The sequence below is a fragment of the Salmo salar genome, chromosome ssa15 (assembly GCF_905237065.1).
Source record: "Salmo salar chromosome ssa15, Ssal_v3.1, whole genome shotgun sequence".
Classification (NCBI taxonomy): domain Eukaryota; kingdom Metazoa; phylum Chordata; class Actinopteri; order Salmoniformes; family Salmonidae; genus Salmo; species Salmo salar.
Genome location: NC_059456.1, coordinates 64,941,686 through 64,968,358, shown reverse-complemented (window position 1 = coordinate 64,968,358; position 26,673 = coordinate 64,941,686). Strand labels below are relative to the sequence as shown.

Genomic DNA, 26,673 nt, shown 5'->3' with positions numbered 1-26,673 from the left:
CACAAGCAAAAACTCATTATATAAATGTTGCGGCAGCCTAGCTACAACCAAACATTAGAGATCTGGCATGCTGTATGGGATGAAAACGAGACGATTCTTCAGCTACTAATATTAGCAGCTGCATACAGCCTACACTCCCTGTCCATCTGGTCAGGGTAAACACATTGGTAACGTTATGTATTTATTGTCCATTTGTTTATCAGGAGAAAATGTGAACGTGATTACATTTGGTTGATATTCTAACTTGGGCTGGCTACACCTTTAGAAAATCCAAAAGTATTAACTGGAATTAATCAACAAAATATTGATGAAATAGACTGTGATTTCATTTTTAATTAGGCCTACAGTTGCATGGGCCTGCATGATGCAAACATGCATAAAGCAAGCTCAGCCCTGTGAGTTCTATTGTCCATCAGTTGTCTCTGTTGTCCCCTGTTAGTCTAGTCTAAAATATAATTCATATGAACAAGTATAAGGCTGCTGCATAGAAACGGGCTGCGTGGCCTATTAGTGCGCATAGAAATAGGCTACGTGGCCTGCTATCCAAGCTTTGGAATCAGAACGTTGAATAAGATAACATAACTGCTCCATGTATGCATGATGTTGGAATTTGATTAATAATCATTAAAACAATTGTACCAATGTAACAATGGATGTGGAAATGGCGTTTTACATTGTAGAACCAGTTTATTGGTTGTAATTGTCAATTGGGTAATGGTCCTGGGGGGCAAGTGCTTATTATGTAGGCCTACTTGTTTGAGCTCCTGTTAGACTGATTCGATTTGGTTTCTCAGATAGGACAGGTTAAGCCTGATACAGAGGCTATTTCTTTTGGGCAATTGCCCGTGTATATTTGATCAATCAAATCAAATCAAATGTATTTATATAGCCCTTCTTACATCAGCTGATATCTCAAAGTGCTGTACAGAAACCCAGCCTAAAACCCCAAACAGCAAGTAATGCAGGTGTAGAAGCACAGTGGCTAGGAAAAACTCCCTAGAAAGGCCAAAACCTAGGAAGAAACCAAGAGAGGAACCGGGCTATGAGGGGTGACCAGTCCTCTTCTGGCTGTACCAGATTAGGAAAAACTCCAGGCCCCAGGGGGGGGGGGAAATCTAGTTGGATATTGTGTATGATATGATGCTTTCACCATTGGATCACCAAGACCTATAAATACATCTACACCCTGAGCATATCAACTTGCCTTGCCTTCTGTTGATTTCATGCTCTTATGACTGCAAATGAGTTAAGAATTAGTCCAAGCAAGGAGTAAAATCATTGATGTGTAATAATGTGATTGTGTTTGTTTAGGTGATTGACTCTATATACAGTAATGAGAGAAACTTGACAGGTGTACTCACTGTGCTTGGAGAGGAAACATTAAATGTGCCACTGGAGTGGGCACACGAGATGTGGCTTCAGTTCATGTCAGGAGAGAGTTGACAATGGTATTGGAATGGAGTGGTCATCATATCTTAATCAGGGAACAGCAGGGGACTTAGCTGTAAATACAAATAGCAGATAGATTCCATTACAGCAGTGCCATCATAGGTTTAGGCAACAAGTTTCGAAATGAAGTTAAACTCAGACATTTTAGAATTCACGAATACAGACTGCGCATATTGCCCACTTAACACTTCGAATTAGCCCAAAAAACATTCCTGAATAAAGCCCTGATCATCCACATACCTGACGATAATTGAGAACTGCAAGTAACTGCAAGCAGATAGGTCCCAGAGTGGTGGGGGAATTTTTTACCCCTGGGGCCCGGAGTTTTTCCTAATCTGGTAACCTAACCAGAAAAACTCGGACCCTATAGGGTATGACAGTGATTAATCCGTTGTAAAAAGGTTTTATATGGGCTATGATGGGACCAGTTTATCTAATCAGTTCACATGGTTAAAAAAAAAACGATTTGAAAAAACTATTGACAGAGATTTAGGACAAACGGAACTCCGACATAACTCCGACATTGAATTAAATAAACATGTATACAAATAAACATGTAAACAACATGTAAGCATGTATAGAAATGTATACATGTTGCAATAAACAGTAAGGTAATGGAATGATGAAACGCTAGCAATTATTGTAGTATTAGAAGGAATCTAGATTTATCACATAGGGCCTATGCATTTAAACGTGTGAAAGCAACACCAAATATTTCAACAAAAGAAAAAAAGCACTCTCCACTGGCGAGAGTTTGGAGTGCAAGTGAACCATCTTCGCCACACTAACATTTGATTTTAACAACAAATTCCAAATGCAAGCTTCATAAGTATATTATCAAGATTAAGCAATTGTTACATATCAAAAGACCAGTAGACCTACGCTAATTGTTGCCCCAATGCTGGTGAGCTTGCAAAGTAAACACTTAATATTCTTAATCACCAAACAATTTTTGGAGCTGCATATTTATTTATTACGGGATTACTCTCTCCCTAAAATTTGTCGTTTGCTCGACACCCGAACCTATCTATACATTTACAGCAATTCAATAATCTGTTCGCAAACTCACCCGACCTGTGTTTATTGACAATTTGTTGGTCCAGTCAGAGTGCCGAGTGAGCGTTTCACTAGCCAATCTGGTTCCGTTTTTTTTGCAAGGGAGACGCTGCGGCTACTGTCTAGCTGCGTGTGGATTAATCCACGTTGACTGTGCCACAAAATGAGTGCCAAATCATTGCAAAAACTGGCCAGATAATTTCAAGTCATCAGTCTCAAGACAAAGTCGAGTCCCGAGTATTGAGGCTCCAAATTCAAGTCAAGTCTCAAGTTATTTTATTTTATATCAAGTCAGTCTCAAGTCACCAAATTTGTGACTGGAGTCAGACTCGAGCCCAAATCCTGTGAGTCGAGTCCACAACTCTGGCAGAAAAATATTAACTGTGTTGGAATACTCATACTATTTTTATTTTTTATTAACAAACAAATAGTAGCAAAAAAAGAGGAATAGTCAAATGCAAACAAGCATACATACTATTTACATCGCCAGGAATCCTAAACAAACAAATCATATTCATAAATAATACAACAAGTTTAAATTGCCTTTTTCGTTTTTCATTTTAGTTAAAGTAGTGACATATTGATTTAAATTCATTTATAAAGTGAACAAAGTTAGGTTTTGAATTCGACCATTTGCATTTGTGAATATGACATTTACCTAATATTATTATCAGTTGAATCAAATATACTACATCTTTATCAATGTCAGAATTTCTGAAATAAATCATTGTATCAAAACCAATTGTACAACCTATCCTATTTTCTTTGTAACAACGTTCTGTACGTCAATCCAAAGAATTCTACTGTAAATACAGGTAAAAAACAAATGAAATATGGTATCCTTCTCCATTCCACAGAAATCACAATTATAGTCAATATTCAGCTTGAAGTTTTCCAAAACATGCAATTTCCAAATCCCAGAGTGAGGCCAATGATGAGAACAGGCCACCACCAAGGAGAAGACAAGGTGGCCCTTCTCTGTTACAATTGAGGAGTGTCTGTTGAGCGGTTGGATTTGAGAAGATTTAATTTGCTTTGGGGATGCATTTATAGCCGGAGCGCAACTTTCACTGGGGATAGGGGGGTCATGTCCACCCTACATTCTGAAATTGTATTTTTGTCCTCCCCAGTTTTATCATACAAAAGCGGTGGAGGGTGCTTTAGGACCATGCGGATGCCTCCGAGCGGGTAGACTGTTTGGAGAGTTCAGCCAGCTGAATTTAGAACCTCGCAATATCACAGAGTGGGCTGGCAGGCTGTGTGAAGGCAAACATCTTTAGCAATCTACACACAATACCCCATAATGACAAAGCAAAAACCTGGTTCAGAACTTTTTTGCTAATTTATACCAAAAAAAACTGGAAATATTACATTCACATTAGTATTCAGACCCTTTACTCAGTACTTTTATCACGACTCAGGATATGACCCAGATGCAGACACGGGAGGCGGATAGTACAGATCTCAGATGATTTATTAGAAACACGGGGCAGGCAAATGGCAAGTCGAGGCCAGGCAGAGGTTCGTGATCATGTCAGAGTCAGGCAGGTACAGGACGGCAGGTGGGCTTGGGGTCAGGGCAGGCAGAATGGTCAGAACCGGGAAAAACTATAAAACAGAACTAGAGAAACAGGAAGGCGGGAGAGAAGACAAGACGAACTGGCAACAGACAAACAGAGAACACAGGTATAAATACACAAGATAATGGGAAGTTGGGTGACACCTGGAGGGGGGTGGAGACAAGCATAAAGACAGGTGAAACAGATCAGGGTGTGACAGTACCCCCCTCCCCCTCTTGGGACATCACCTGGCGTCCTACCTGGACACATACCTGGAAACAGGAGACAAAGGACTGCGAGACATGTTTAATCCTAGACACATGAAAATTGGGATGTATACGGAGGCTACGGGGCAACAGAAGACAAACACCAGAGGGGCTAAGAATCTTGGAGATGGGGAAAGGGCCGATAAAACGGGGGGACAGTTTGCGGGACTATCCGGAGGGGCGGATCCCGAGTAGACAGGATCTGCCCCGAGACGAGCCAGGGAGCCAGGGTCCGGTGGCGGTCCACCTGTCGTCGATACCTGGAGGTGGTCTTGAGAAGAGCTGACTGGTGGCAGCAGTGGAAGAACATCTGGGCCAAGGGTATGCTGACCTCTTGCTCCGGGAAGAGCGGGTCTGATATCCCAGGGAGCAATCAAAAGGCGAGAGACCAGTGGCTGAGCAAGGGAGGGTGTTGTGGGCATACTCTAACCACACAAGCTGCTGGCTCCAGGTGATAGGATGAGTGCAGCCGCGAGACAAGAGAGGGGGGGGGTATTTAGTGTGTCCTTTTGTGTTCAGGAATTCGTGTGGGATTGTTTGTATGTCACTAAGAGTGCAGACGGTAGTTAGCACTGCCTTAGTATTCAGAGTGTTGCATTTCTGTATTGTGTTTGCCGGGCTGCGCGCCGTGCGTTATCGTTTTGGAACGATTCTCCTCTTTGGGTGTTATGCGCACCCTGTGCTTTTTCGGCTACCTTATTTTCAACGGTGGAATAAAACTTCTGTACTACCGGACCTCAGTCTCCTGCTCTTGACTCTGCCCCTTTCCTGCTCCTAAGAAAACGTGACAGAATCCCGCACCTGATACGATGGAGTCAGCAGGAGCAGAAGCGCCGTCCATGGCTGAGCAGGTGTCACAACACGCCAGCCTCCTCCACCGCCTGGGCTCGGCTATGGACCAGGTGCTAGCCCGGTTGGAGAGCTGGGAGAGAGGTGCTTCCCCAGCCAGACCAGCTCCGGTTCCTCATCCTGAGCTGGTCTGCTCCTAAGAAAACGTGACATACCTCGAATGAAGGACTTCCATTTTGTCCCGTAGGAGCCCGTAGGCCCAGCTCGTTGTGGAGGGCTCGAAGCCCTTCACCCTCAAGTTTGAGTCGGACTTTGACTTTGATTCTGCAAATCCAATGTTTGACAAGGAAGCGCTGGAGAGGGAGATGCAGGACAAGTTGAACATCAAAGGTTAGTTGCATTATACTCACCACATATCCGTCGACATGTGGGCTTTGTACTGTAGTTGCAGGAACATGGCAATTCGACCATGACTGTGATCATTCATTAAGAACACAATATCTCATGATTTGGCTATCACTGATTGGTGAAATTATTGAAAAAAGGGGACTTTTCTATCTCTGACAGAAATGGTTCCTCTCATTTTTGTCTTTAGTATCATCTGCAAGCTTTTCAGAGCCATGGTTGGTCACTGTTTTCATTCATTCTAGCCTCTTCACCATCTCTAGAAGCCAATAATGAAGGAGAAACCAGGAGTAGACAGTAGTGAGAAGACGGTGGAGAATTCATTTGGGCCTAAGTGCTACTATGACAAGGCCAAATCCTCCTTTGATATCTCATCAGACCATGAATCCAGGTGAATTTATGTTTAATTCACGCTTGTTTACATTCATTTGTTTAAATGTACTCTAAACATCTGAATGTTCTCCACCTATTGTGATGTCTGAGTCAATTTCATGAATGTCACATTTTTAAAAGATCTGACTACGTGCTTGTCTGATCACATTCTGTAACTCTCTAACCCAGACACCCTATCTAGGCAGAAAGGAAGCTGAATGTTGAGACCTTCGGGTTTCATGGTCGCCTCCTGATGGGCTGTGGGGGGCTACCGCTGGCCGGAGAGGGCAGGGGTCAGCACAGCGCCGGCCCTCCCAGAGAGCCGGGAGTGGGAGGCTGTGAGGGTCAAGGGTCAGGTGAGTAAGGGTGTGTGCATGTTAATTCTAAAGCGTGGGTATAAATAAGTTGTGATTGTGAGTCTAAAATACAGGCGTTTATTTTTACCCTGCAGGCCTCATTTGGATCTTGGGTTAATTTGTTATGTACACTACCTGTCAAAAGTTTTAGAACACCTACACATTCAAGGGTTTTTCTTTATTTTACTATTTTCTACATTGAAAAAAATAAAGGCGTTTGAGCCAGTCAGTTGTGTAGGTAGGGGTGGTATACAGAATATAGCCCTATTTGGAATATAGCCCTATCTGGTAAAAGACCAAGTTCATATTATGGCAAGAACAGCTCAAATAAGCAAAGAGAAACTACAGTCCATCATTACTTTAAGACATGAAGAACTTTGAAAGATTCTTCAAGTGCAGTCGCAAAAACCATCAAGCGCTATGATGAAACTGGCTCTCATGAGGACCGCCACAGGAATGGAAGACCCAGAGTTACCTCTTTTGCAGAGGAGAAGTTCATTAGAGTTACCAGCCTCAGAAAATGCAGCCGAAATAAATGCTTCACAGAGTTCAAGTAACAGACACATCTCAACATCAACTGTTCAGAGGAGACTGCATGAATAAGGCCAAGGTCGAAATGCTGCAAGAAACCACTACTAAAGGGCACCAATAAGAAGAAAAGACTTGCTTGGGCCAAGAAACACAAGCAATGGACATTAAACCGGTAGAAATTTGTCCTTTGGTCTGGAGTCCAAATTGGAGATTTTTGGTTCCAAATGCTGTGTCTTTGTGACACGCGCTGTGGGTGAACGGATGATCTCCACATGTGTATTTCCCACCGTAAAGCATGGAGGAGGTGTTATGGTGTGGGGGTGCTTTGCTGGTGACACCGTCTGTGATTTATTTAGAATTCAAGGAACACTTAACCAGCATGGCTACCACAGCATTCTGCAGCGATACGCCATCCCATCTGGTTTGGGCTTAGTGCGACTATCATTGTTTTTCAACAGGACAATGACTGAACACACCTCCAGGCTGTGTAAGGGCTATTTTACCAAGACGAAGAGTGATGGAGTGCTGCATCAGATGACCTTGCCTCCACAATCCCACGACCTCAACGAAATTGGGATGGTTTGGATGAGTTGGGCCGCAGAGTGAAGGAAAAGCAGCCAACGAGTGCTCAGCATATGTGGGAACTCCTTCAAGACTGTTGGAAAAGCATTCCAGGTGAAGCTGGTTGAGAAAATGCCAAGAGTGGGCAAAGCTGTCATCAAGGCAAAGGGTGGCTATTTAAAGAATCTCAAATATAAAATACATTTTGATTTGTTTAACACTTTTTTGGTTACTACATGATTCCATGTGTGTTATTTCATAGTTTTGATGTCTTCACTATTATTCTACAATGTAGAAAATAGTAGAATAAAGAAAAATCCTTGAATGAGTAGGTGTTCTAAAACTTTTGACCGGTAGTGTATATATTATTTTGTTTTTGTACATTTTGTATTCCATTATTGTTCTCCGCCATCATGAGGTGTTTTGTAATGAAGAAACATTGAGAATTTATTTTCACTCTCGGGTGCCCCACAACTGAATAAGTATATGATAAATGCTTTATATATATTTTTTTGCCTGTGCTTTTCAACCTCTGCTATATTCTGATAAATAGCTAGATGACATGCACACTTCCTAAACTATTCAAGGGATCAATTTGAAGATGAAACTGAGGGGAAAATACCTTCAGTTAATTTTTGTGTTCCAGGTAATGTAAATATTACTTATTAATATAATTATAAATAACTTGATTAAAGACCAAATGTCTGCCAGAACGAATGAATTTCCATGTATTGGTTTGTTTTCTATCATTTTGAGCACAAGTGATGTTACATTGTTACAAATCTAATAAAGAAGGGAAATTGCTGATTCACTTGTTCTTGTTAATTTTCTCTGTTCAATGATAGTAACTGAAAGTTGTAGTTTAAAAACAGAAATTTATTAATTGCAAGAATAAGGTAAAGTCTTAAGTTTTCATATGGTCTATTAGGGCAGCAGTGTCTCTCCATCCATTTTATTGGAACTCCCAGGATGGGAGTAGTTTTGTTTGAGCCCAACACTAGTCTCAGCACCCAGAACAGTCTCTCCCAGCACTACCATAGCCTACCTGATTCAGCCAAACAAGAGCCCGGTGATTAGTCAAAACAAGTGTGGTAGTACTGGGCTAGAACAAAAATATGTACTCCTTAGGAGTCCCTCCAGCATTGGATAGAGAAACGATGAAATAATTAATGTAAACAATGAGATTCCTGATGCAATATTGAAGATGGATGAAGGCATGCTTGGTCATGACTTCAATCAGAAAGTGTTCATGTTTTCTTCTTTTGTTTCTCCGCTTCCTCCTTTTCCTTTTCAATAGCCGTGACGTATTCCTCAATTTCCTCTTGGACCAGAATCTATTTACAGTGGAAAAGAGGTCGTTAGGGGAGCATTTAAGTTGCATCATTACACAGGTGAGATCCTCTGACGGATTTGCGCAGGTGTCATGATTTCAAACAGACCTTCATTGATTCATCCCGCTTCATAATGGCCAACTCAATGTTCTTTCCCCCTGACTGGACAACCTGTGAACACATGGAGCAAACCTTGAGACAGGAATAGCTGAGATTTCAATCATTAATAGCAGGTGCTCATGCAATATCGTTGCTGCCAATCAAAAGTTTGTATCTAGACTGGCATAAACCTCACCTCAAGTAGGGCTCTGATGGCCAGTTTAATGGTGTCTGTATCGGACTCCATATGCTCCTCTTTATAGTTCTTCTCTAGAAACTCACGTACAGTCTTGGCAGATCTTCCAATGGCATTTGCCTATGTACACAACCACACTTAGGTTTTCACATTCTGCTCATATTTAATCACATTGCAACTTGAGGTACATTGGGTAATTCATTGGGGGTGATGACAAACCTGTCAAAGCACCTTTAAATGATTCAGATGTATGGGTCAGAATTACACCCCTACCTTCCAGGCATGATATGTTCCTGAAGGGTCAGTTTGGTACAGATGGGGTGTTCCATCGAAATCAAACCCCACAATGAGGGAGGAGATGCCAAAGGGCCTTCGCCCATTGCTTTGGGTGTAGCGCTGAAAGTGGGAATATGTAGAAATTATATATCTGCACATGTGTATTGTACTGTAGTGTGTGTGTGGTACCTGTTTGATGCTGGAGATGAAGCGTGTGATGTACTCCACAGTCACAGGGTCTTCCACTGTAAGCCTGTGACTCTGACACTCCACCCGAGCCCTGTTAACAACGATCCTGGCATCTGCTGTCAACCCTGCAGGCCATGGGGTAAGGAGATAAAGTATGTTACACCAATTAAACACCTCACCCAACAAGGTGAACAAACAATCAAATTGCTAAATTTCAGCAGTAAAATTAAATGTATCATTCAAAGTAGGCCTACATGATCAAATGTTGATGACATAAATTATACCATACAAATGGTAGGCTAATTACATATTTGCAATCAACCACTTCACACCATCTGTGGCTTGGGTGCGCACTGTGCCTTATTGGTCCTATGTTGGTCTTCTTGCCTTATTGGTCATGTCCTACAGTAAGTTACCTGCAAAGGCCATGAAGACGTTGTCATCCAAGGCGCAGATTTTGCGCACTGTTCTGTCATCTTGGAGCTTGGCGACAGTTTTCTTCTCCACTCCTAGCACAACGACGTTTTTTCCTCGCACTCCAACCTGTAAATGAATTAGGCCCAAGTGATACAGTTGCGCCCGTTGTAGCACAATTCGGGTCTGCTTCTATTGATAGGCTACATTTTGCATCGGCACAGACCCATTGTTTTGACCTCAATCAACATTGACAGAAATGAGACAGGACTACTTACAGCGGTTGAACCTTTTTTGACCGCCTCCTGTGCGTATTCCACCTGGAATAAGTGGCCATCAGGTGAGAACACTGTGATTGCACGATCGTAGCTCATCTTCCAAGCACTTCACCTGTAAAGAAAAGCTGATTTCTGTGTCTCCTCGATTTGCCGACGCTCTTTAACAAAAGTGAAAGTAATCCGACTGAATGAAACAGCAAATTCAAGTTGAACACAGCGCCTCATCTGGATTTTAGTGTGCAACAGCCTTGATTTATTGCGGCCATCGTTGGTTTACGTTGGAGAGTGAGCGCATTGGATGTCGTGAATCAAAGAACACCCCTACTACTGTGAGAAATTATACTGTAGCCTATAGCTGACTGCATGGGTTATACCAACACATTACTGAGTGAGTCTCGAAAAATACGATATTTTCATAGACATGATGGAATTCTGATCAACTCTCAATCTTAACAACAGAACCAAATGTAGAGTATCAATTTGCATCCAGGGGAATAGTGGTATACTTATAATGTATTTTCATTTCGGAGCAATCCAGGGGTTCACACACCCCTATTATTTTCTGAACATGGAAAACCTAACTATGTTATACTGCACGCAAGATAATAGGCAAAATATTAGAATAAAACGAGCGTTTCTTACTGTTTCCTTATATAACAATGTCGGTGGCATTTTCATCGGCGCGCCCAAGGAGCAAAGGGGAGGTGACACAACAAACGATACAAAAGGTAGGCTAATGCTATGTCTTTCTCTATTACGTCGTCTAACAGGAAATATTTCATTCTGGTCGATTTGAGAGCGTGGATAGAGTCAGCCAGTGCCAACGGTGGGAAAGTAGTCAACATCAGCACATAACTGGTACAATAGAGCGAGCCAAACAAAGTGACGTGATCATAAGACGCTAATGAAAACGAATTGACATTCATCAAAGGCTACTTTTTATTGCGTTGTTACTGTTGTGCTCTTCACTGCACAGTGTGGCATTTAATGGAAGCCGACATAACGGCTGCAATGTTATGCGTTAGAACAACAACACATGTTGTCTAATAATAGATTATAGCATCCGAGACCAAAAAATCTAGTTTGTCCCGAGTCTGACTGAATTTTTGCTTATTCTGGTGCATGCACTTCATGGGATTTTTTGTTAACTGTTATTTGAGTATTTTTGGGGTTCTTTTTCTTTAAGCAACATTTTATCCTTTACAAAATACACTCCATATGATAGGCTATTGTTACAAAAAATAGTTGATAGCCAGCCGTGCCAAAGAGCCAGCCGTGCCAAATATGTGAGAAGACTAGCGAGAATTCTTTAGACAGCCAGTGGTAAGAGGCAGGTGCACTGGATGAATGGATAGTCTGACAGTGGCAATGATGATGGAAGGTGTGGGCTTACGTGCAACATCATTGGACCTTTTTTTTATCCTCGAAGGAACGGGGAAGACTCTTATTGGTGCTTGTCAAATTGTTGAGGGTATATATATATATATATATATATATATATATATACACACACGGTTAGAGCTCCTTCTTTGGATCGTAGCCTGTAGAGGACAGATTCCCCTTTCTTGTACACTCGCTTTTTGTCACTGATGTCAGAATGTTGTGATTGGCTGAAAATAATGGTAGACTTTTGGAGTTGCTGGAAAAAAAGACAAACCATGGCTCCGTCCGACTTAAACAGTCTCTTCTGCCCTAGGCTCTTTCTGGCAACGTTAAATATACTCCAAGAAAAACAGCTGACCCAGATAATTTTGTTCAGAGAGTGGGGGCTTACGTGAGCGCAAGTCCCGAGAATTCAGGACACTTTATTATAGTGTCATAACTCTGTTATAATAAGCTGCTCGCCTAACATGATTTTCTTTTATCTCCCCAAGATGCTGGATGAAAATCACCATCTGATACAATGCATAATGGATTACCAGAGCAAAGGAAAAACAGCAGAATGCACACAGTAGGAGTCACACCTGTCCTCATAGTGTTGTCACAGATGCATGTTATGTAGGTTACTATAGCAGATGTGTACTTGTATGAAGATGTGTTTCTAAGCATGAAGATAGTATATCAAAGTTTAATGATGGTCATCATGTTGAAGGCTCTTGTGATTAGTGATTAACCTGTCTTTCTGTGCTTTGACAGGTATCAGCAGATCCTTCACAGAAACCTAGTCTATCTGGCCACGATAGCAGATTCGAATCAGAACATGCAGTCACTGTTACCTGCAGTAAGTCTGTGTGGAGTTACGCAATACAATAGAGCCCCGTGTTGGTCTTCTTCTCGCTCTCGCTCTCTCTCTCTCCCTTACCCGGCCTCAATAGCTGTTCTTTAACTGTAACACAATTCCCAGAGCTGTAAATTCACGTCTCTCCTCTCCTCCTGTTCTCTCAGCCTCCTACCCCTAACATGGGGAATATAGGTGCTGGAGGAATGGGACAGAGTGGAGGCAGCGGGCCCCTACACTCCCAGAGTAACCTCAACGACACCATGACCCCTGGCCTGCCCCCTACCTCTATGATGCAGAGTCAGATGAGCAATGGTGAGACCTCCGTATCCACACACACACACACACACACACACACACACACACACACACACACACACACACACACACACACACACACACACACACACACACACACACACACACACACACTATCCACTGTATGTGTGTACTATCTGAATGCTCGCCTCTTTGCCAAACTGACTGTCTGCTGCATGCATGTATGTCGTCTGTCTACCTCTCCTATGGCAGCATATTTGATCTCGTCCTCTGCTCTGTCCAGACATCATTCTATGATTCTATGGGTGCATCTCCATGTTTTAAAGTGGCCTCCTCTTCTACACTAATCCCTGAATACAGGATACTGTAAGTGGATGCTAACTGGGCATTTCATTCCATCTGTCCAGTTCTCTCACATCACTGCACATTGAGTAATGGAGACGAGGAGAGGAAGCCACTTCTTCAGACTATTTAGATGCACTCTTGTCCATTTATCGCTCCACTAATTCTTCTCTCGTAGTCTCTCCGCATAATATACACACCCTTGATTCAAAACTTCATTCTATGCCTACCGAGTCCTCCACAAGCCTCCTGTGGTGTAGCGATGAACTGGATGTGTTGCGTTTTCGTGGTGCCTGTCACCATGCTGGCACTGCGTGTGCCTGAGTGGCTGGTTGCTCTGACTGCTCTGTGTGTCGTCAGGCCCCAGCCACGCTCCCATGCAGCAGCAGGTGGGTCAGACACAGTCGGCTGGGCCCTCATCCACGTCCCTCAGCCTGCCAGCCAGCACCCACGGCTCAGCCTCCGGCTACAGCCACCCCGTGCCCCCCTCCTCCCAGGGCAGCATGATCCAGGGCCTTGGCCCAGGCTACGGTTCTTCCTCTTCCTCTTCTACCTCCTCCCGCAGCAACCTCAACATGCAGTCTAACACAGGTGAGCCAGCCAGGTGTAGAGGAATCAGCGACAAGGGATCAGTGGCATAGGAATACATCATCAAAGCCAATGATATGAAATCGTTATTGGAAACACTATTCCTTTGGAAATACATAATTGCTAATTGCGCTATTCTATTTTGTTTTCTCCAGCGAGTCTTGTTGCTAAGTGCATTGGTAACGATTGTTGAGTCCACTCATAGCGTATTGTGATTGGCAGAAAGTGAGCAGGGAGGGTGAGAGGCCAGCCCCCACTAGAGTAAATGTCAGAGCTCTGGAAGGGAAGGGGGTATGGTCAGGGAGGAAGGGAAGCAAAAGGGTTGAACATTAGAGGATAGAGCAGGGATTATCATCTTGATTCAGCCTCTGGCGATTTGTTTTCTTGAGCGGATGGTCGTGGGGCCCAAACAGATATAATATTTGACTAAAACATAATAATATTAAATAGAGGTGGACCGATTAATCGGAATGGCCGATTAATTAGGGCCGATTTCAAGTTTTCATAACAATCGGTAATCTGTGTTTTTGGACATCGATTTGCCGATTATTTATTTATTTAAATGTTGTTGTTTTTTTACACCTTTTTTTAACTAGGCAAGTCAGTTAAAAACACATTCTTATTTTCAATGACGGCCTAGGAACGGTGGGTTAACTGCCTTGTTCAGGGGCAGAACGACAGATTTTTACCTTGTCAGCTCGGGGATTCAATCTTGCAACCTTACGGTTAACTAGTCCAACGCTCTAACCACCTGCTTTACATTGCACTCCACGAGGAGCCTGCCTGTTACGCGAATGCAGTAAGAAGCCAAGGTAAGTTGCTAGCTAGCATTAAACTTATCTTATAAAAAACAATCAATCAATCATAATCACATGGTTGATGATATTACTAGTTTATCTTGCCTGTCCTGCGTTGCATATAATCAATGCGGTGCGCATTCGCGAAAAAGGACTGTCATTGCTCCAACATGTACCTAACCATAAGCATCAATGTCTTTCTTAAAATAAATACACAAGTATATATTTTTAAACCTGCATATTTAGCTAAAATAAATCCAGGTTAGCAGGCAATATTAACCAGGTGAAATTGTGTCACTTCTCTTGCGTTCATTGCACGTAGAGTCAGGGTATATGCAACAGTTTGGGCCGCCTGGTACGTTGCGAACTAATTTTCCAGAATTTTACGTAATTATGACATAACATTGAAGGTTGTGCAATGTAACAGGAATATTTAGACTTAGGGATGCCACCTGTTAGATAAAATACGGAACAGTTCCGTATTTCACTGAAAGAAAAAACTTTTGTTTTCGAGATGATAGTTTCCGGATTCGACCATATTAATGACCTAAGGCTCGTATTTCTGTGTGTTTATTATATTATAATTAAGTCTATCATATTAATAATTAAGTCTACCATATTAATGACCTAAGGCTCGTATTTCTGTGTGTTTATTATATTATAATTAAATCGTTTGGCCAGCAGCTCTTCGCAATGCTTCAATCATTGCGCTGTTTATGACTTCAAGCCTATCAACTCCCAAGATTAGGCTGGTGTAACCGATGTGAAATGGCTAGCTAGTTAGCGGGGTGCGCGCTAATAGCGTTTCAAATGTCACTCGCTCTGAGACTTGGAGTAGTTGTTCCCCTTGCTCTGCATGGGTAACGCTGCTTTGAGGGTGGCTGTTGTCGATGTGTTCCTGGTTCGAGTCCAGGTAGGAGTGAGGAGAGGGACGGAAGCTATACTGTTACACTTGCAATACTAAAGTGCCTATAAGAACATCCAATAGTCAAAGGTATATTAAATACAAATCGTATAGAAATAGTCCTATAATTCCTATAATAATTACAACCTAAAACTTCTTATCTGGGAATATTGAAGACTCATGTTAAAAGGAACCACCAGCTTTCACATGTTCTCATGTTCTGAGCAAGGCACTTAAATGTTAGCTTTCTTACCTGGCACATATTGCACTTTTACTTTCTTCTCCAACACTTTGTTTTTGCATGATTTAAACCACATTGAATATGTTTCAATATTTATTTGAGGTTAAATTGATTTTATTGATGTATTATATTAAGTTAAAATAAGTGTTCATTCAGTATTGTTGTAGTTGTCATTATTACAAAAAAAGAAGTAGAATCGGCCGATTAATCGGTATCGGGATTTTTGGGGGCCATACAATAATCGGTATCGGTATCGACGTTGAAAAATCATAATCGGCCGACCTCTAATATTAAACCTTGCTTCCATTTGTATATGATCACGTGTCTCTATTATGAGTGGCAATACTTCGGAACAGATTTCCAAAATTAAAATCACCTGGAGCGGATTTCCTGGTGTTTTTACAGTATTTTTTTTGTCCCCAAAAAAACTATAATAAAAAAACAACGATATACTGGATACTGAACAAAAATATAGAAGTGTTGATCCCATGTTTCATGAGCTGAAATAAAATATCCCAAAAATGTTCCATACGCACAAAAAACTTCGTTCTCTCAATTTTTGTGCACAAATTTGTTTACATAGTAAGCATTTCTCCTTTGCCAAGATAATCCATCCACCTGACAGGTGTGGCATATCAATAAGCTTATTAAACAGCATGATCATTACACAGGTGCACCTGGTTCTGGGGACAATAAAATGCCACTCTAAAATGTGCAGTATTGTCACACAATGCAATGCCACTGATGTGTGCAATTGGCATGCTTACTGCAGGAATATCCACCAGAGCTGTTGCATGAGAATTTAATGTTAATCTCTTTACCATAAGTCGCTTCCAATGTCGTTTTAAAGAATTTGGTAGTATGTCCAACCGACCTCACAACCGCAGAGCCACACCAGCCCAGGACTTCCACATCCGGCTTCTTCACCTGCGGGATGGTCTGAGACGAGCCACCCGGACAGTTGGTTAAACTGTGGGTTTGCACAACCGAATAATTTCTGCACAAACTGTCAGAAACCGTCTCAGGGAAATGCTTTTCTGTGCTTGTCATCTGCACCAGGTTCTTGACCTGACTGCAGTTAGGCGTCGTAACCGACTTCAGTGGGTAAATGCTCACCTTCGATGGCCACTTGCACGCTGGAGAAGAGTGCTCTTCACGGATGAATCCCGGTTTCAACTGTGCTGGGCAGATGGCAGCGTGTATGGCGTTGTGTGGGCGAACAGTTTGCTGATGTCAACGTTGTGAACAGAGTGCCCCATAGTGGGGTTATGGTATGGGCAGTTATGGTATGGCAATTTGAATTTGAGATACCGTGACGAGATCCTGGGGCACAATGTCGTGCCATTCATCCGCCGCCGTCACATGTTTCAGCATGCACTGCCCCATGTCGCAAGGATCTATACACAATTCCTGGAAACTGAAAATGTCCCAGTTCTTCCATGGTCTGCGTACTCACCAGACATGTCACCCATTGAGCCTTTTTGGGATGCTCTGGATCAACGTGTACGACAGCGTGTTCCAGTTACCGCCAATATCCAGCAACTTCGTACAGCCATTAAAGAGGAGTGGGACAATATTTCACAGGCCACAATCAACAGCCTGATCAACTCTATGCGAAGGAGATGTGTCCATGAGGCAAATGGGGGTCATACCAGATACTGACTGGTTTCCTGATCCATGCCCCTACCTTTTTTTAAGGTATCTGTGACCTACAGATGCATATCTGTATTCCCAGTCATGAAATCCATAGATTAGGGCCATGTTAATTTATTTCAATTGACTTATCTTCTTATATGAACTGTAAATCTTTGAAATTGTTGCATTTATATTTTTGTTCAGTGTATAATTAAATTGTTTTGCTCAGAAAACTTGGAGGGCCAAAATCCGCCTGTGGGTTGCCAGTTTGCGAACCCTGTCTTAGAGTGATACTGTTAAAGTCGGACGTTTACATACACCTTAGCCAAATACATTTAAACTCAGTTTTTCACAATTCCTGACATTTAATCCTAGTAAAAATTCCCTGTCTTAGGTCAGTTAGGATCACCACTTTATTTTAAGAATGTAAAATGTCAGAGTAATAGTAGAGAGACTGATTTATTTCAGCATTTCTTTCTTTCATCACATTCCCAGTGGGTCAAAAGTTTACATACACTCAATTAATATTTGGTAGCATTGCCTTTAAATTGTTTAACTTGGGTCAAATGTTTCGGGTAGCCTTCCACAAGCTTCTGACAATAAGTTGGGTGAATTTTGGCCCATTCTTCCTGACAGCTGGTGTAACTGAGTCAGGTTTGTAGGCCTCCTTGCTCGCACACGCTTTTTCAGTTCTGCCCACAAATTTTCTATAGGATTGAGGTCAGGGCTTTGTGATGGCCACTGCAATACCTTGACTTTGTTGTTCTTAAGCCATTTTGCCACAACTTTGGAAGTTTTCATGGGTCATTGTCCATTTGGAAGACCCATTTGTGACCAAGCTTTAACTTCCTGACTGATGTCTTGAGATGTTGCTTCAATGTGCACCAGTCCCTCCTGCAGCAAAGCACCCCCACAACATGATGCTGCCACCCCCGTGCTTCACGGTTGGGATGGTGTTCTTCAGCTTGCAAGCTTCCCCCTTTTTCCTCCAAACATAACGATGGCCATTATGGCCAAAGAGTTCTATTTTTGTTTCATCAGACCAGAGGACATTTCTCCAAAAAGTACAATCTTTGTCCCCATGTGCAGTTGCTAACCGTAGTCTGTCTTTTTTTATGGTGGCTTTGGAGCCCTGGCTTCTTCCTTGCTGAGCGGCATTTAAGGTGATGTTGATATAGGACTCATTTTACTGTGGATATAGATACTTTTGTACCCGTTTCCTCCAGCATCTTCACAAGGTCCTTTGCTGTTGTTCTGGGATTGATTTGCACTTTTCACACCAAAGTACGTTCATCTCTAGGAGATGGAACGTGTCTCCTTCCTGAGAAGTATGCGTGGTCCCATGGTGTTTAAACTTGTGTACTATTGTTTGTACAGATGAATGTGGTACCTTCAGGCGTTTGGAAATTGCTCCCAAGGAAGAACCAGACTTGTGGAGGTCTACCTTTTTTTTCTGAGGTCTTGGCTGATTTCTTTTGATTTTCCCATGATGTCAAGCAAAGAGGCACTGAGTTTGAAGGTAGGCCTTGAAATACATCCACAGGTACACCTCCAATTTACTCAAATGATGTCAATTAGCCTATCAGAAGCGTCTAAAACCATGACATCATTTTCTGGAATTTTCCAAGCTGTTTTAAGGCACAGTCAACTTAGTGTGTGTAAACTTCTGACCAACTGGAATTGTGATACAGTGAATTAATCTGTCTGTAAACAATTGTTGGAAAAATTAATTGTGTCGTGCACAAAGAAGATGTCCTAACCAACTTGCCAAAACTATAGTTTGTTAACAAGAAATTTGTGGAGTGGTTGAAAAACGAGTTTTAATGACTCCAACCTAAGTGTATGTAAACTTCCGACTTCAACTGTACGTGTGTAGTCTGGAGGTTGGGATTGAGGGTATACTGTAGTGTTCCCTGTATCAGTAGGGCCTAGAGTGGGAGGGAGAGATAGGGAGGGAGGTCTGCTCTCCCAGGATTCTAGAAAATGAGGATTATATTGATTTAGACAGGAGACAGGACATTGGTGGATGATTCACTGACCCAAGGAACCCCTGAAGGTATTCCACAGCTTTTCAATATCTTTCTCAATAACCTCCCCTCTGCCCTCTCTGTTAGAAAACCTTCTCTAGTCTTTATACACTTGAACTTCACACTCCAAAACCTCTGAATGTCTGCATTGTCCTATATGAACGACAAGAAGAACCAAACACATTCAGTTCATCAGACTGGTAGGCAGCCCCATCCTCCCTCTGGAGTCTTGTATTTGCTAGTCTAGCCCCAGTCACTTCCCTGCTTCAGGCTCTCCTCTCTTCTCCTGACCTGTAACCCTGACATGCAGCCCTGCAGCCCACCCTCGTCTCCCTGGTTGTCCATGTGTATTTATCTCTGTTTTATGCACTGACCCCTCTATGGCTTCTTTTCCATTTCCTCCAGAGCATTTTAAAGCCTCTCTCTCTCCCAGATTCTTTGAATATTTGAAACAGACCCCCTCCCTTTCTGGGTACTCTCTGACTGTCATGACCCCTCCCTTTTTAATTTTTTTTATTCTTTTGATTCTGCCTGTTTCTGTTCTGGTTATGTATGTTGTTGATGACAATGATGAAGATGTTGACATTGTGTGTGTGTGTTAATGTGTAAGATCTCTCCCCATAACGCCCCTTCCCTCCCCCCCAACCCCCTTTTAGTCTCCATGATGCACCAGCAGTCGGCCACACCTCATTACCCGTCATCCCAGACTGGTGGCGGACAGCAGCAGTACCAGGGTCAGCAGGCTGCTATGGGCATGTTGGGGCAGAGCGGGCAAGGCAACAACATGATGAGCCAGAGGCCCATGGGGACCTACCGACCCACACAGCAAGGTAGGTGACCGAGGCTTTCTGTCTTTCTCCAGGCTGCTGCGGTTTGGTCATGGGCTGCAGATGCACTGTGGTTTATATGTGGAGAAAATGTCTGTGTGGTTCAGAGTGGAGATGATTACTAGAGGAACTCCTGAAGATGTAGCCACAGCGGATGCAGATGACATAGACGTTGGCTGAAAGGTGGATATGTTAATGGTTAGCAGGTGTTTAGGAGGTGTGAGCCTAAAAAACAGACTATGATATTTATGGTGGATATAATCTGTCACGGATGCGCATACGTTACCATGGTATCGCAGGTGTGTAGCCTAGATGATCTCACCCATAGTAATGGCCTGCCTGAACTTTACTGAAGATTTATGGCTGTTGTAACGTGGAGTCCCAGTCTCTGTATATCCCTTTACCCATGGTGTCAGCATGAGCCTAAAACTAGTCCCTAAACGTCCCCTTGTGTTTGGTGTGGGACGTGGACTAGGCATGTACCTCACAGAGACTCGTCAGTAGCTCGTCTGTAGGATGTCTGAGAAAATGTCTCCAGGGAAACAGAGGTGACTTGCCCTGGGTTGTTTGTTGTGGCTTACCTTAGTCTTATCCCAGCTTGTCCAGGTACGATCACTAGATCTTGTCTACAAGGACTCTATTGTTCCAGTGTATAGTTCATCACTGAGAAAGGATATTTGTCAATGGGGAATTGAATCGTTTTCTTTTGCCATGAAAGATTATTTGTTCTCTAGCTGTTGACTGGTGTGATAATGGTCCTTTTTGCATTACGTTATTGGATCAATATTTTGTAGAATATTAATATTTAGCGAGACTGTGAGTTGCTGTCTTGCAGATACAGCGATATTTCTAGCAATACTTCTGGCAACGGAAATAAATATATTTGGTTTCTGATTCAGTCGTTTGTGAAGGAATGGCATCTGGAGTTTCTGCACACCACCACCACAGCGTCTCCCATATGATTGGCCCGTCTGGGATTTCTAAAACCACTGTTATTGGTCCTTTCAGAAAGTCATATTTCATTTCATTCTCATAGGATTCTATACTTTTTCACATCATGGTTTGGATAGGGCTGAACATTCTGAAATGAAAATGGACGCCAAAATGATGCATTTTCTTCCCATGGAATTCACATTTCAGACAACGCCTCCTACACAATCATTTATTCAGTTTAAATCTACCAATAGGACCTCTTGAACTTGAGTCATTGAACTACAAAAAAGCTTCTCATTATGTAATTAGCACCCATAAGACACTACTTCACTTTCTCTCACACTCACACACACACACACACACACACACACACACACACACACACACACACACACACACACACACACACACACACACACACACACACACACACACACACACACACACACACACACTCCCCTCCAACTGCCAAAGCGCCCTGGTCCAGCCCCCTTTAGTCACCAACACAGAGGCCCATTGGTCCGACCAGCTGATTAACCAATGCTGGTGTCGCCTGTCTTGCAGGATCTGCACCGCAGTACATGGGACAAGACGATTTCTACGGAGAGCAGTACGGACACACTCAGAGCTCCAGCGAGCCCATAAACCAGCAGTATTACTCTGATGGTAATAATTTAGAGCCTTGACCCTCACACACACAACCCCTCCAACACATACACACCTTTCAGACATCTCAATCACACACACGCATACATGCCATCCCGTCTCAGTGTCATCCCACTGCCCTGTCTTCAAGTTATACTGCAGCGCTGAACTCCATATTCCAATCCTCTGGCTTCTTGTTTTTCCTTTCCCTTCGTGTGGGAGTTCAATGGGAGTCTTTTGTACAGTGGATTTTTGTGGAAGGATTATGATTTTGATGGCAAAGTGCTGAGTTTGGTCTTAGAACTGTTTCCTCCCGGTGTGCCTCAGTCAATAGTGTTCCCCTCTGGTGTGCGGAAATGTTAGATTTCCCATTTTTGAAAATCGTTTAGGGCAGAGCTCCAACTGATTCTAGCGTGTTTTTGTGTGCTTTCTGTGTTTGAGTGTCCGAGGCACTTCAAATGTCTGTTTGTGCTCTGGTCAACTAATGGGTGTATTCCTATGTATGTAAGCTTTTTACAAACTGTGAAAGGACCAAGCTCTCTACTGTAAATGTGTGAGGAGCCACATTGTTTTTTGGTGGATTGGTTTTGGCATGTGCTCATTCCTGCCCCCTCCAGGTCATGGGGAGTACTCCTACCAACAGTCATCCTACGGTGAACAGGGCTATGAGAGGTCCTTTGATGAGTCCTCACAGCACTACTACGAAGGAGGTATGTTCCCAAAACACATAGGCTCATGCCTAATAAGCATAAAGGTTGTGAACTTGTGATAGTTTTGTAGCTGCTAGCTATGTGCCACTGTAGGCCCAATCTCAGACACCCAGAACTACAGTAAAATCTTGCGTAATTGTGTCAGATGCTCGATTACTATTAATGTTACACGCATCTGTCCACGAGAGATTACAGTATAAAGTTAAGTCTTGAAGTAGTTAAATTGCTGCTCCCGACCCCCAGGCAACTCCCAGTACAGTCAGCAGCAGGCCCAGTACCAGCAAGGGTCAGGCCAGCAGCAGCCCTTCAGCCAACAACAGTACCCCTCACAGCAGGGCTACAGCGGACAGCCACAGGGCTACGGTAAGGAACACACACAGGCGCACACACACACACACACACGCACACACGCTTGCATGAACGCACAGACATACAGTGACAGACACATAGACATACACATGCCTATGTTTCGCAATGGACATATTGATGCTGCTGATAGTTGGGATTGTTGGGCTGGTTGGGAATTGAACATTCATATCAGGACATTTATTTTTTTAAAGATGATGATTGTTTCACTGTACATCCGTCAGTGTGATTCAAGACTTGGTTGATTGACTGATTTGGTCTCCAGGTCCAGGTCAGGGTGCGCCGTCCCAGTACTCCCAGTACCAGCAGGGTCAGGGCCAGCAGTACAGCTCCTACCGCTCCTCCCAGGCTGCCTCTGGGGCACAGACACAGAGGCCCTACGCCTACGAACAGGTACAACTACAGCTACCCCCAACCCCACGTTTTGAGGAGGACTGTGCTGTCCAACAAAACATTGGGTAAATTGGGCAACTCACACCGCAAATTACCACAGTGGCGATGCCCATGGGTTGCTTTGAATCATGAGAAAGTATTCATGAACAAAAGTATTCCCCATCTCATGCTGACCTGACATGACTAAAGATGTTTATTTTCTAACTCCCTCTCTTTTAGGGTCAATACGGAAACTACCAGCAATAAGGCACCACCTCCTGGGCAAACTGGTGGACAAGTTAGGCAAGGGAACAGTTCTGTGAATAACCCCCAACAGTCGTGTGTAAACCAGTCTCTGAGTAAATGAGTTAGATTTATCTCTGAATCTTTTTAGTTTGCTGAGACACGGATTAGCAGGCTAGCAGTCAGATTCATGTTCTGCTGGTTCACTATTTTCTAACTGAGTACAGGTGAACTGGTTCAGGAGATCCTGCATGAAACACCTCTTATCTCTGCTTTCTCTTCTTTTCCTCGCCCTCTAAGATGATTTGAATTATGGGTATCTGGTAACAAATCGGGGAACCCTCAATAGCATTATTATATTAACGTTGGCACCCTCATAAGCGTTGAAAAGACTCATATGTTTAATTCGAACCTTGCCTTTAAATGTCTTCCTTTTTTGGTCTCTGTCCTCGCTATCAACCTCTGTCTGGTTCTCTCAACCTACTTTTCTGTCTGTCTTTCACAGGGTGCACAATACAAGTGCTGTCCTCTGTCTAAGATTGTAATTTAAAATGTGCCCAGGTCACAAAAAGAATGTTTGGTCATACATTCAGCATCTTTTATTCAGTGTAAAGCTTAACTTGATTAAGGTGAAAATGGGACTTGTCAGTAGTGTTCAAACTGAAGTGTTCAGGTTGTGTTTGAAACTGTGAAGTTGTGTAGATCGGTGTGTGATGTTACCGACTGTTCAGTGTTACCACTCTGTCTGCGTATGAAGAACACATGTTTGAGTAAGGTTATAGACACAATAGCTGGTAGATTGACAAGAGAGTGCAACTATCAACAACCATCATATTACAGCTAATATGTACAATTCATTTCCATGATCAAACCTCTTTGTTAATTCTTTAATTTTGTCTGATTGCATATATATATTTTTTAACTAAGCATTTTTTTTATTAAGCAAAATTATTTGTAGATTTTTATAAGTTGGGACTTTTTCCATGCTATATTTACACTGAACAAAAATATAAACGCAACAATTTCAAAGATTTTCCTGAGTTACAGTTCATATAAGGAACAGTCAATTGAAATGAATTCATTAGGCCCTAATCTATGGATTTCACATTACTGGGAATACAGATATGATTCTGTTGGTCACAGATAACTTTGAAAAAAAGGGAGGGGCGTGGATCAATTATGTTCATTGTTCGTAGCGTATACCTGCCCATACCATAACCCCATCGCCACCATGGGGCACTCTGTTCACAATGCTGCCATCAGCAAACTGCTTGCCTACACGACGCCATCCACGCTGTCTGCCATCAGCCCTGTACAGTTGAAACCAGGATTCATCCATCAAGAGCACACTTCTCCAGCATGCCAGTGGCCATCAAAAGGTGAGCATTTGCCAACCGAAGTCGGTTAAGATGCCGAAATGTAGTCAGATCAAGACCCTGGTGAGGACGATGAGTACGCAAATGAGCTTCCCTGAGACAGTTTCTGACAGTTTGTATGGACATTCTTTGGTTGTGCAAACCCACAGTTTCATCAGCTGTCCAGGTTGTTGGTCTTGGACGATCCCGCAGGTGATGAAGCCGGATGTGGAGGACCTGGGCTGTCGTGGTTACACGTGGTCTGTGGTTGAGAGGCTGGTTGGACGTACTGCCAAATTCTCTAAAACAATGTTGGAGGCGGCTTATGGTAGAGAAATTAACTTTCAGCTCTCTGCAAACAGCTCTGGTGGACATTCCTGTAGTCAGCATGCCAATTGCACGCTCTCTCAACTTGAGACATGTGGCATTGTGTTGTGTGACAACTGCACATTTTAGTGGCCTTTTATTGTCCCACCACAAGGTGCACCTGTGTAATGATCTTTCTGTTTAATCAGCTTCTTAATATGCCACACCTGTCAGATGGATGGATTATCTTGGCAAATGATAAATGCTCACTAACAGGGATGTAAACACGTGTGCACAAAATTTGAGCTTTTTGTGTGTATGGAACATTTCTGGGATCTTTTATTTCAGCTCCTGAAACATGGGACCAACATTTTACATGTTGCGTTTAAATTTTTGTTCGGTATATTTATTTATCAAGGTACAATTTATTTTATCAGATGTTTTCATTTTTCTATGTCTCATTCTCTGTAATGCACTTTTACTTATCGTAGTTGTTTCTAAGAAATGATTTCCAAACAGCCAAAGTAAAGTAATACACAGGGAGAGGATTTTAGAATGTTTTTAGCAATCCGCACAACACTTTTTCAATACGTGCAATACAGTCAGTCACTGGAGCAGAGGATGAGATTATCAGTAGGCTTGATAATTGACTTTAATGACTTGCTGTGTGCTACCACACACTATTGAGTCTATAGCCTGTTAGGGTACAAAATGAAAAGTCTTAGCCTTCTATCTAGTTGAGTACATAATCCAAAGTATTATTTTTTCCAATTGTGTTTGGGGTTTGCTTCAACTGTCTTAACCCATATAGAGGGATGTTTTGTAAAGTATTACATTCTAACCAATGTGATGTAGTCTTAGCCTATGTGTGTGAGTGCATATGGCATACATGTTTGGTGTATGTTTACAGAAACAAAACAAGTTTGCCATTTGTCTTACTCAATTTACTTTATTCGAAGTGATCCTAGATCAAGTGTTGGTTGGTAAGTCCTTATGAGTGTTATAGAAGACAAGTTTGTCCCACAAACACACTTGCCTTATAATTTCTATGACAATGTACAATATGTAAAGAGATGTTGTGGTTGTCTTTATTTACCTCAAACGATTTGATCATTTTATGAAAATAATGGTTTGGTTTGTTGTATAGGTATACATATATCCCCTGTAATAATCCTAGTAATGTCAGACTGGAACTTTACTATAAAATGCTGAAAAGGGGACAGCACAACTCATTACACTTGTATGTTGCCAATAAAGTGGGATTTCTGAGGTACCTGGCTGTCAAACAGCTCAATAACTGTATGTTAACTCAACTCTACAGTGACAATCATAGGCTTCTTTAGACTGCATAATATATCATTGTATTAATTTCCTGTGAATTGGATATGTACTGCTTTGCTTATAATGCAATACATTGCGTGTGCGTGACAGAATAAAGGGTTTGTTTGTGCATAACCAAATATGAATGTTTAATTGATTGTTCATCTTCGTCTTTTGTTACTGTTTAATATGTAAAATAAATTTACTTTCACCTTGTTTTGTGTCTTGTATGAAGCAATGTTCCATCACACGACCAAACTTTGACTTTATATGCTTTTTGAACCTCGGTAGCTACCGTAGCTAGCTCGCGGTATGCTGCTGAAGTGAAGTTGTTGCTCCAAACAGTTAGCATTGATATAAAAGCTACATGTTTGTTTAGCGTTGTTAGATTGCAAGATTTTGTAAAATATCTAGAGATAGATGGACATTTTTTTTGCC

General features: G+C 42.4%; 2 protein-coding genes across 11 annotated transcripts; one reads left to right on the top strand and one right to left on the bottom strand.

Annotated features, from left to right (window-relative positions):
• Positions 1-8,199: 8,199 nt before the first annotated feature.
• Positions 8,200-10,283, bottom strand: LOC106571922 (proteasome subunit alpha type-7). Its single transcript, XM_014145490.2, has 7 exons — positions 10,128-10,283; positions 9,852-9,978; positions 9,436-9,560; positions 9,244-9,366; positions 8,971-9,090; positions 8,784-8,846; positions 8,200-8,678 (listed from the first exon to the last, which is right to left on the bottom strand). Exons 1-7 carry the CDS (start codon positions 10,221-10,223, stop codon positions 8,592-8,594), a joined length of 741 nt encoding a protein of 246 aa, XP_014000965.1. The 5' UTR covers positions 10,224-10,283; the 3' UTR covers positions 8,200-8,591.
• A 132-nt stretch (positions 10,284-10,415) lies between these two features.
• On the top strand, positions 10,416-24,886 carry LOC106571920 (calcium-responsive transactivator). 10 transcript variants are annotated; one of them, XM_045695927.1, is made up of 12 exons: positions 10,416-10,515; positions 10,819-10,855; positions 12,002-12,125; positions 12,264-12,348; positions 12,513-12,660; positions 13,327-13,557; positions 19,815-19,988; positions 21,483-21,584; positions 22,181-22,273; positions 22,517-22,636; positions 22,905-23,097; positions 23,252-24,886. In XM_045695927.1, exons 3-12 carry the CDS (start codon positions 12,031-12,033, stop codon positions 23,376-23,378), a joined length of 1,368 nt encoding a protein of 455 aa, XP_045551883.1. In that variant the 5' UTR covers positions 10,416-10,515; positions 10,819-10,855; positions 12,002-12,030; the 3' UTR covers positions 23,379-24,886. The 10 variants fall into 10 exon arrangements, with proteins under 10 accessions (XP_045551883.1, XP_045551886.1, XP_014000960.1 ...); XM_045695930.1 differs by having other exon boundaries at positions 12,002-12,078; positions 23,252-24,884; XM_014145485.2 differs by lacking the exon at positions 10,416-10,515 and having other exon boundaries at positions 10,599-10,855; positions 12,002-12,078; positions 23,252-24,884.
• The last annotated feature ends 1,787 nt before the right edge of the window (positions 24,887-26,673 follow it).

Coding starts and splice junctions, on each gene's coding strand:
- LOC106571922 (XM_014145490.2), bottom strand. CDS start 10,223: ATGAGCTACGATCGTGCAATCACAGTGTTCTCACCTGATGGCCACTTA. Junction 9,979..10,127: donor TCAAAAAAGGTTCAACCGCT/GTAAGTAGTCCT, acceptor ATTCATTTACAG/GTTGGAGTGCGAGGAAAAAA. Junction 8,679..8,783: donor AGCGGGATGAATCAATGAAG/GTCTGTTTGAAA, acceptor CACTGTAAATAG/ATTCTGGTCCAAGAGGAAAT.
- LOC106571920 (XM_014145485.2), top strand. CDS start 10,787: ATGTCGGTGGCATTTTCATCGGCGCGCCCAAGGAGCAAAGGGGAGGTG. Junction 12,079..12,263: donor AAAACAGCAGAATGCACACA/GTAGGAGTCACA, acceptor GTGCTTTGACAG/GTATCAGCAGATCCTTCACA. Junction 22,274..22,516: donor ACAGCACTACTACGAAGGAG/GTATGTTCCCAA, acceptor CCCGACCCCCAG/GCAACTCCCAGTACAGTCAG.